Raw genomic sequence first — 10,875 nt, 5'->3', positions numbered from 1 at the left:
AATTTGTCGATTTAAGCAACACCGATCACCATTCCTCTCTCTTCTCTCGCCGTGCTTGTGGAGCACTCTGCTCTAGGAGGTGCACTTGCATGTGCTCTCTCTCTCTCTCTCTCTCTCTCTCTCTCATCGTGTATTATGTCGATTATGTGCTTGTGGGATTTGCCAGTCTATTGTTTTATGGCATGTAACATGTTATTTTCAGTATTTTGCAAGGCCCTCTGCGCTCTTGCTTGTAGCAACGGTACTGGCATGCCCTTCACCTCCTACCCTCTCCCTACATAGCCCTTGAATTGTATGCACGCCATGTGGCAAAGCCTTGCCCAAGGGACTTTTCCACCTGACCGTTAGGACTGTGCCCTCATAGCTACTTAATCCTAATAGCATGAGCGAGGACTTCATCCCAAAGACGGGTGATATAGTGGTATCCTACTTGTTCCCACTAGGCCCAATTGTCTAGCATACTTTCCTAGGACATCTTCACCTCGAACCATCCATTATAAAGGGCCACTAGATGCTAATAGGATGAGCGGGACATCACCTTAAAGTTAAGCTATATAGCGGTATAGGAAAGTGTTAGATCGTTTAAACGCCTTTGTGTATAGACTTGATTTTCAATTAGGCTCTACAATGACCATGACACATCATTACAACACACTCTTTTAGGTCGTTCCACAACAATAAGAAGAGTGAGAGTGAGAAATTATATTTTTTGCACATCAATGTTTCATTTACATATTTTATACTTTAAAACCTTGGTTGACATATCAAATCTTCGTCTTTATGAAGCACATCATTTTAGTTTGTAATATTTTCTCTTTTTCTTACTGTGTGCGCATTTTTAATAGACAATGGGAAAGCAAGGCCTTTTTAAAAATAGTTAACTCGTTCTCTCAAAATGCAGCACGTGGTGCTTTTCTAATTACACGAATAAACCCTTACAAGTTACAAAACTACCATTGCTGCTGCAGGCAGCTCGCGACTTGCGAGCCCCAACACTTTGCCCAACTTCGCTTTTGGTTTTTGCCTGCACCAGGATGGGGGGGACGATGAGCTATGCCGCAGCACCCCCACCCGCACCCCCAACCCCACCGCCGCTTCCTCTTCCTCCGTCTCCTCCTCCTCCGTCGCCGGATGCCTCGACTGCATCTGAAAGCGAAGAGAAGGTCGAGAACCAGCCCACGGATTGGTGTAATCTCCCTTGCCCTGTCGCTTACGACGAACTACAGCGTGAAGCTTACAGTAAGCTCTCTTTTTCCAGCTCCCGCATATGCATGTTCACACGCATAACGCCCCCCCCCCCCCCCCCCCCCCCCCCCAAAACAAAAAAAACCCACCCACACACACACACACACAACACATAGCTTCCTTCCGAACTGTGAAAATTTAAGTAGCGGTCACGAGTGTTCTATGTTGCTTGAATAGAATAACTGCGTGCAAATATTCACTCGATATTGAAACGCAGTGAACACGTACTCATTGCCTTGTCAAAGTACAACATTATGAACTCCAATCACATGGGCTCATCACACATGCTTGCACTAAATCAAGCTACATTGGGGATACAGCATAATTGTCCTGCTGCAACCTTGATGAAAAATGATGCATATTCCTGAGAGCTTGTGTGTTTCAAGCTTCATGAGTGCTTTGGTCTGCTACTTGAGTCGATGGCGGCTAATGCTGTTCTTGTTTATTATCTTAGCTTCCTTGAAACCTGAGCTGTTTGAAGGGTTACGCTTTGATTTCACAAGGCCACTTACACCAAAGTTTTCTCTGAGCCACAGGTATGAGCTTCTCTCTTTGTCTGAAGTATTCCTTTCAATATGTGATTTGCCTTTGTTTTAGTGGTTTTTAGGATTTTTGGTTTTTCAGTCTTTCCATGGGTGTGCTGGAAGTTCCTTCTCAAACAAATGAGATTTTCAAAGTTTCCACCTCTCATTACGAGTTTGGGGCTAATTACTTGGACTCACGGGTGAGCTGAAGTTTGATTGTGAGGTTGAAGGACTTACCAGGCTAAGACATCTTCTTACATGCCCTTTTACTTGTCTTGTCAGTGCATGTTGATTGGCCGTTTGCTGACGGATGGAAGAATGAGTGCACGGATGAAGTACGATCTTACAGAAAACTTCTCAGTTAAAGTCAATGCACAGGTATCTGTCAAAGTTTTCTTAGAGTTCAATTATTGAACTGCCCTTGTGGCCTTGTTGACTGAAAGGCTAGCTCACATACTAGAATGACTTTGTCTGGTTTATCCTATCACTGAAGTCTACCTTTCAATTACTATTTTATTGTTTCTTTGAGGGTCTGCCTATTGATTACTTTTATATCCATCCTTGATGTTTTGTAGGAATGATTTCAATTTTGTATCTATGCATTATATATATTTTTTGTCACATGTACCGTCTTAGAAATACTCATGAAACAATGATGATGAAACGATGCTTCGTAGCTGTATGTGCTATATATTTGTCCAGCACGGATTGTTTTCATTGCGATGCCTATGCCAAGGTTTCATTTCCCAAGTAACCTTGTTTTGTCCATACTTTTTCTTTATCATTCTCACTCTTCACAATGGTTTGCAGTACTGAAACAGTTTTTTGTTGGTGGGCAGTTTTGTTGATTGCTAGTAGGTTTAAGTCCCATTAATGGTCTATTGGACTCTTTGCTCTTGTCCCTCTGTACACGTTTTTTGCTCTCTTTAAAAGTTTCAAAGGAATAATGTGAAAGAGTGTGAATGTGTTATTTAAAAAGAAGAAGCCAATCTCTCACATGCAATTTTGGTTCACTCTCTATTCTCTATTTTCTGAGTTTGTTAGGCACAAACATTTTGTCGTTGTCAAAGGAAAAATGTGGAAGGTGTTTTTTGGGCCAAGAGACATTTTGAAACACATCTCATCAATCCTCAATAACTGGTCTTTGCTGGGGTCTAGGGAAGGGAAGATCGAAATGAGAAGGGATGGCCTCTATCTGGATGCGCTAGACGTACAAAAGTTGTTCCAATTTGCCTACTCGAGGCTTAGTCACAGCGCATGTGCTCCAAATGTCTAGGCGACATTGAGGTGAATCTTATAACCAGCATTGGAGGTCCAGGTAAGGACATAAAAAAGACTGACCTCTGTGTTATGGAAAATGATGGCATAGACAGACAAAAGTTGTTAGAATCACGTGTTTGGGTTTAATCGCTCTGATTGTACACTTTCATAATCCAAAAGAGACTTTTGTCTAAAGAAAGGTAAAAGGGTTTGCATGCTATGTATAGACAATTAAGAGTGCCTTAGCATCCTGTCCTGTTTCAGAACACCATGAAGTCTATTTCATTTCCTGTTCCTCCCACAGTAGAAACTCTTTCACGAAGTGTTTGTGTATTCGTCAAAGTATTTATTTTTGGCCTTTCAATGATGGCTTCTAGCTGATTGGCTTGTTGTCTTGCAGCTAACAAATGAACCACACTTCTCTCAAGGAATGTTCAATTTTGATTACAAGGTATTACCTGAATTGGGTATTTTGAACTTTCAAATGGATCATCTGTTGGCCTCCCTAATACTTGAAAGTCAATATTTGCAGGGGAGGGATTTTCGAACTCAACTTCAGTTGGGAAATAATGCATTTTATGGTGCTAATTACATTCAGGTCTCTCTCTCTCTCTCTCCCCCCCCCCCCCCCCCCCCCCTTCTTCAACACTCACACACACCTCTTTTTTCAAAAATCACATGCTCATTGATCAAAGGAGAGAGAGAGAGAGAGAGAGAGAGAGAGAGAGAGAGAGGCCCCCTTTTTTGCTTCGGACTTCTCATGCCAGGCCTCCCTTGCTAGGTGGCCATCAGGGCAAAGGCAATGCGAGCGGGGTCTCCCCTTTCTCTCTTCCCCTCTTCTGTCAGTTTGTCCTCGCTCATGAGCCATGCGTTTGGTTTTAACGTTTTGTCTAGTTTTCTCGAGCATTTTTGATTGTGTCTTCTCTTATTTGCTGATTGTGTTTGCCTATTTTTGAATGTGATTTGTTTTCTTGTTTGCTTGGTATGTGCTTGATTGCATGTTTGCATGCGTTGTGGTGTTGGTCTGTCATGCTTGTATGGCTGTTTGTGGCTTGTATTGTTTCTTTTTTGTTTCTCTTGTTTGATAGGCAGTTGGTTTTGTTTGACTATGGGGTCGTGGTGATTGGGTGGACCGCCTCTCTTCCTTGTTGCAGTTCTTTGCCCCAACCTAGTACACATGTTGCATACTGCAGTGCCACGTTTGAAGGGGTGTCTAAGGGTGGCTTGGCATGCTCTAGATCGTTGCTATTGCAGGTGCTCCTCTTTTCGCTTGTGCGGTCGTCTTAGATCTTGATGCAGATATCGTGCTTCGGTGGAGATGCGAGTTAGTTGCTGTTTGATCTGGCCTTTGGTCACAGAGAGCAGGAATATGATGCATGAGGATCTTCCGACATTAGATCATCTTGTATAGAGTGTTTTTATCTAGGAAAACACACTCAATTGTACTTGGGACTTTAGCCTCTAGCTTGGCTTTGGGAATCATCCATCGAGTCTCTCAGAAATACTTGTACATTGTATCATAGGTACTTTTACCTATCAAGGTACCTTCTTCTACATATAGTAAAAAGTAATATAAAGTACCTATTTGTGTACTTTAAGTACTTAGATTGTATCTCACAGTAGTTCTCTAAATAATAAAGCTTTCCATTACATTATATCATTGTCTCTCTCATATTTGAGTTGTCCATCTCCTTCCTCTCTCTTCCCCTCATACTTTTTCACAAAGATAGTTCTTGAAAGTGCTAAGAGGGAGCTTTTAGGCCAACTTGGAGACACCTATGATGGTTTATAGCAAGTTGGGGCTACCTCCTTGGATAAGCACTGTGGCGAGAAGGGAGGAGTGATAGAGAGGTCATCGACAAGGCCTAGTGCCTACCTCGTTTGTCACCCTCCACTCATCTACAATGTTACCTTAGTGGCTCACCACCTGAGGTAGATGCTTTACATATCATTTGGGAGATACCGTAGGTATCTATGTTTGGTCTATGTTAGAGTCTATTCTCTTGAGTCCGAGTCACATAGGGTTGCTAGCACTGTCTCCATTGCACACTCGAACGTCTAGATGTGTCCTTGTTTGGAGTTGACCAACCAGTGTCTGTAGATGATACATTGTGAGTACATGGGTTGGCTGAGCTTCAAGTTTACTGTATTTTGTGTTCTTTGTCTCAAGTCCGGTCTTCCAGTTGTTATCTATAGTGCTCTTTGATCAATAGCTTGCAATGGTTTCTATGGTTCTTTTCAGAGTGAGAGTATTGGTGTACACCCCAGCTTCCACTTGGTGTCCGTCGCCTTGCGTGCTGCGAGTGTTTTAAAACGTTGCGGACTGCAGTGTTGACGACACCCTTAGACACAAGTTCGGGGTTTTGAAAGGCCCCTCCTTCCTTGCAGCGCTTGACATGCTCACACCGGCTACCCCTTGACGACGTTAGACAGTCCTCTTTGTCGGCAACCCAAAGGTCACGCCTTGCCATAGCGTTTTAAAACGCTACCTGGCAAAGGGATTTTGTGCTCCCCCTTGGGCATTGGAATTTGGAGGTGACTTTCCTGGTCGGGAGTGAATTTGCTAAGCGGAGCTCCTCCTTCCCTCTTGCAGAATTTGGTGAAAAGTGTCACGTGCGCACTTCACTTGCGCTACGTGGACATGCTTCTACTACAGTCTAGCATGAGTCTTAGCTTAGGACCTAGCCTTCCACTTTGTGATCCTCTAGTTGGACATGCATGCCCAGGCTGGTCATAGTTGCGTACCCTCTCTTGCACAATACAATCATTTTAGCATGAGCATTTCTACCGCGTGAACCACCTCTTAACTTGGCATTTTTTAACGAGTTATTTTTCAGCTTATAAATTGCCTGGTCGGGGGGTTGTCTATTTGCCTGCTCGACCGAGCCCCTGTCATCTATAAAGGGCAGCCATAGGGGCGCTTGTAGAAGCAGAAGACCTTGGGGATTGGCAAGAGCACCAAGCCGTGCCGCAATAGCCAGGAGTTTCCCAACGTTTTAACTGCAGGAATGTCAGCGTTTTCAGCCCAAGACAGCCATCGTTTTCAGCTTTGAGCGCCATCAGATTTCAGCCGTCATCGTCCTCGGCGATAGCTTTCATCCCCTAGCCTCGTCATGGTTGTAGACCCAAGCCATCGACAATGCTAGTAGATCCGGCATTTAGCCATAGACCCGTTGTCGTCGTCGTCACCGTCGTCGACACAATACCCCAACACTCGTACCCCTTGTGCCTTGGCTCGACATAAGGATCCAAAGAGCCCTCAAGAACCTCGTCGTCGTCATCGTCGTTGACATAGATCCACCGAACCCATCAGGACCTCGTCGCCGTCGTCGTTGCGTCGACATAGATCCATCGGTACCTCGTCGTCGATATCACCTTCGTAAACACAGACCCATCAATACCTCATCGTCGACATCATCGTCTTCGACACAGACCCATCAGTACTTCGTCGTCGACATAGACCCAGCAATACCCGTCGTCGTCATCATCGTCATCGACATAGAACCTCTCAGCACCTCAGTACCTTGCAATACCATTAGTACCCAGTACCCAGCATGAGTAGCTTCAATACCCATTAGCATCAACATCGCAACATTTAGTCATTGTATTAGCATTGTGCAAGAATAAAGAAAGTACTTGCTCTGACAACAGAGCAAGGGGGCCCTTGAGGGTTTGGGACTCGACATTTGGTGGTCTCTTCTCTCTCTCTCTCTCTCTCTCATGTGTCTCTCTTTCATGCAGTTCAGTTCAATTCTTTGAAGTGAAGTAAAGTGTCCCTTGTGTGTTTGTGCGGAGTACTAGATCTAGCTCTGTGCGTGCTTCGGCTTCGCGAACTCAAGGTAAGAACTATTAAGAACCAAAGCAGAACCAAGAACCCAAAGAACCTCTCTCTGTCTTTTTTACCTAAAAGCATCTTCGAGTCCCGATCATGGACTTATTAGCTCCCATCTTTATTGTCATGTCTTTGAAGGAAGATTGACATTGGATACACGAAAATCCATATCTTAAGTACCAAGATCTACTTGCCTTGTATGTGGATATGGAAGGAGTTGGTGTTAGGGAATATGACGTAGCTAAGTAGATAATTGATAGTTTACTTAATGGAGAGAGATAAATTTCACATAAGAGAGAGAGAGAGAGAGAGAGAGAGAGAGAGAGAGAGAGAGAGAGAGAGAGAGATACGTGGTTCACCCTATGTGGGCTACATCCACGGGAAAGCAGCCATTCAATGGCTTTAGTACTTCAAACAAGAAGTAAGTTACAAAGGGAATATACCCTTTTGGAGCTCCCGCCTTGCTTCACTCTCACCACCTCACATCCATCTTGTTGCATCAACTTCACAATGCATCACAATGCTACACCTCTTCAATCTATTTTTGTGTGTAGAAAAGGACTCCTTTTATAGGCCAAAAGGGTTGCCCTCTCTCATGAGAGGCAACCGTGTGTAGCTGCCCTTGTGTAGACAAGTCCAAGCTGGACTCTTCAATGCGTCCATGTGTGGCCGCCCTTGAGAAGACAAGTCCAACTTGAAATCGGCCACCGGCCATTGAATTCGGCCACCGCCAAAGACTTCTGTCCATCGGCAACCGGCCAACCGACCATCGACCAACCGAACAGCCGTTTTCTGATCAGTTTTCGGCTGCCGTCTGGCCATAATATTCCAATGACAAGGAATATTCCGTCGAAGCCCGTCTCGAGCTGGTCGTGAAAATTTTGGTTTCGGCGAGTGAATTTTCTTCAGGCACGATGGCTTCTCTTCATAACGAGGGCCTTACAAATATGCGTTTTTTACACAAAATTACAAGGGGTAAATCAGGCTCACACTTAATAATCTCCCACTTGAAGACTGATCTCCAAACCAAACGTGTGACTGCTTTCCATCTTGGCTTCTTATCCTTGAATGCTGATTGAAGATGAGCAAAAGCTCAACTTTTCCTTGTTGACCACCTTTGTAAACACGTCTGCAGGATTTTCACTTGTATGCACCTTTTCTAGCTTTAACTGTCCCTCTTCCAAAAGAGTGCGTATGAAGTGGTATCTCACCTCAATGTGCTTTGTCCTTGAATGAAAGGCTGAGTTTTTTGCAAGATGGATAGCGCTTTGGCTATCACCGTACAAGACACAATTGTCTTGCTTGTATCCAAGCTTCTCTAAGAATTTGTGAAGCCATAGAATCTCTTTGCTTGCCTCCGTCATTGCTACATATTCTGCTTCCGTGGTACAAAGTGAGACCACTTTCTGCAGCTTTGAAGCCCAATTTACTTCTGTGCCTCCAATTGTAAGACATAGCCAGTAGTGCTCCTTCGAGTGTATTTGTCACCTACCATATCTGCATCAACATACCCTTGCAAGAAACTGTCAGTGCTTCCAAAATACAAAGCATTTGTTGTTGTTCTTTTTAGATACCTAAGTATCCACTTCACAGCTTGCAATTGCTCTTTACTTGGATTGTCCATTAATCTACTTACAACTCCCATTGCATGTGAATGTTTGGCCTTGTGCAAACCATAGTATACATTAGAGAACCTACCGCTGCAACTTTAGACATATAGGCTATCTCGTCTCGTGTCTTTGGACACATATCCTTGGTTAGTTATAAGTGACTAGCCAAAGGTATAGAAACCGATTTTGCATCTTGTATTGCAAACCTTTCTAGTACCTTCTTAATATAATCTTCTTGAGATAGCTTCGGTGTCTTCTTTGTCGTGTCCCTTGATATCTTCTGTCACGTGACACATCCCAACCCTATGTGTCCGTGGACAAACTACACCATAGCAGGGTTTCCGTCAAAGTCCAGTCAAGTTAGATTAGGAGTGATCTGGCACTTTTGTGAGTCTATTCGTAGACCGTGCATGCCCAGTCACTCAGTGTAGGTGCATATCCTCCGGTTGCATAAGCACAAGCATAAGCATTTCCATTAGATTCCATCAGAGTCAGTTTGGGGATTTTTCAGATGACTTTATCCCATTTTTCCCTATTTTTGACATTTTTCACTTATTTATTAAGTGACTTTTGTTGGGTAGTCAGTAGGGCAAATTGGGTAAGTTAATTTATAAGCAAACCCAAGTTAGCACAAATGGGCAGATGAGCAGAGAGCACAACAGGCTTCCCCAAGCAGCAGGTGTTCCCTCCCTCTCAGCAAGAACCTCCCCATCCCCTTGGCGAGGCCCCAACCATCAAGCATAGCGTTTTGCATCATAGAGCACCTTCTCCTCGCCGGTGTTTACCCGATAGCCATCGCCATACTTGGTGCTGCCTAGCGTTTCCACCATAGCCAGGATCGCCAGCGTTTTTGCCCCAATTCAGGCCAGCGTTTTTTCAGCCTCTTAACGCCAGCAAGTCCCAGTTCTTTGCAGCGTTTTCTGGAGCAGCTTTTACAGCGAATTGTAGCCCTTACAAACCTGCTGTGGCAGCGTTTTCAGCAGCCTGTCGACACCCCAAACACAGCCTAAAGTGCAGAGAAAGGGCAGCGTTTTATTCTCAGAATTTCAGCCTTGAACCCGCAGCATAAACACAGATCATCTTCAGCGTTTTTATCCAGAATTCAGCCGACAAAAACAGTCCCATTTCAGCCACAAAGAAGACCCCAGATTCAGCCTAAGTTGTCACCGTCTTCATCATCATCGGCATAGTCCATGGCATTAGCATTTGTACGCATTTGCACAATCAAATAGACCACTCTCGCCGATGAGAGTGGGGTCTTCGGAGGAGGGTTTTACAACCCCTTGGTGTCGTATCTCTTCTCTCTTCTTCTCTCAGTCTCATTCACTTGCACGCACAATCCACTCACTTTGTTCGTGATCATAGCACTCTCCACCAGAAGGAAAGCTCTCTCTTTCCATAAGAACTAAAAGGAACCTTGAGCGGTCAAGATCACTAATCTTGAGAAAATACAACATTCATTCCGCTTCACCTAACATCTTCATACCAAGTATCCATTTTGCAACATCTAAATCTCTCATTGAAAAAGATTTAGACAACTCCTCTTTTAGGTCTTTGATATCCTGCATGTTAGCACTTGCAATCAACATGCCATCAACATACAACATTAGGATGACGAACTTCTCATCTCTCAAATTCTTAGTGTAGACGCAATGATTTGAGTTGTATCTTGTGAATCCATGATCCAACATCCATCGATCGAACTTCAAGTACCCTTCTTGATGCTTGCTTTAAACCATACAAGCTCTTCTTTAGTTTGCAAACTATTTTCTCCTTACCTTTTACTTCATGCCCCTTTGGTTGAAGCATGTAAATTTCCTCCTCTATGTCACAAGGGCGTGGTAGCTGTTAACTATGTCACGAGGACGTGGCAACTGCTAACCTTAGTTGTTGGTTATGATTTTTGTTTTATTTTTGAGACCCTCTTTTTGAAGTATCAAACGGTTAGATATTGTATGGCCAATGTGAACGGTAGTTTCACCCGCAGATGGGAAGTGGTCGGCACTGGGATTCGTATAGTAAGAGGATGTCTAGGCTGAGAGTAAGATCATGTAGGTCCCCTCGTCGCACTTAGCAAGTTGGTGGATACTAGGAAGTGAACTCAATAAAGGCATAAAGTCAAGATGGGACTACCAACAGAAAGTATTCGATAGTTGGGCCACATTGCACTTTTGGATGCGTTCCCAATGAGGATAGATGGTCAGATGATGACCAGTGGGAGCCCAACGGAATCATTTCCTAAACTTTAGGGAATTGCTATTTTGGGCCGTGAAATGTGTTCGCGTCATTACCTCCGGTATGACTAGGGGAACATTTTACAACTCTGAAGCGAAGTCAATTGGGCAACCAGTTGGGAGATTTTTAAGCGGCAAACCCGAAATGAGAAAATGCTTGTAAATGCTCC

The 10,875-nt window shown here is 44.0% G+C and overlaps 1 protein-coding gene across 4 annotated transcripts in view; it reads left to right on the top strand.

Moving 5' to 3' along the window:
• The first annotated feature begins 933 nt into the window (after positions 1-933).
• The window catches only part of LOC147437553 (mitochondrial import receptor subunit TOM40-1-like), a 35,531-nt gene continuing 25,589 nt past the window's right edge, over positions 934-10,875 (top strand). For 2 of the 4 annotated variants that reach the window (XR_015184891.1, XM_086487069.1), the window contains exons 1-6: positions 934-1,239; positions 1,700-1,781; positions 1,870-1,969; positions 2,052-2,147; positions 3,430-3,480; positions 3,562-3,627. Coding sequence is in view for 2 of the 4 variants with exons in the window: in XM_086487069.1 (XP_086343195.1) it covers positions 1,035-1,239; positions 1,700-1,781; positions 1,870-1,969; positions 2,052-2,147; positions 3,430-3,480; positions 3,562-3,627 (600 nt within the window). In the remaining 2 variants the exon portion in view is untranslated. The remainder of the gene's footprint in view (positions 1,240-1,699; positions 1,782-1,869; positions 1,970-2,051; positions 2,148-3,429; positions 3,481-3,561; positions 3,628-10,875) is intronic. The other 2 variants (XR_015184890.1, XM_086487068.1) reach the window with 1 other exon arrangement.

This window comes from Adiantum capillus-veneris, chromosome 17, assembly GCF_014529385.1.
Source record: "Adiantum capillus-veneris isolate H3 chromosome 17, ASM1452938v2, whole genome shotgun sequence".
Taxonomy (NCBI): domain Eukaryota; kingdom Viridiplantae; phylum Streptophyta; class Polypodiopsida; order Polypodiales; family Pteridaceae; genus Adiantum; species Adiantum capillus-veneris.
This window is presented reverse-complemented; position numbering and strand designations above follow the sequence as displayed.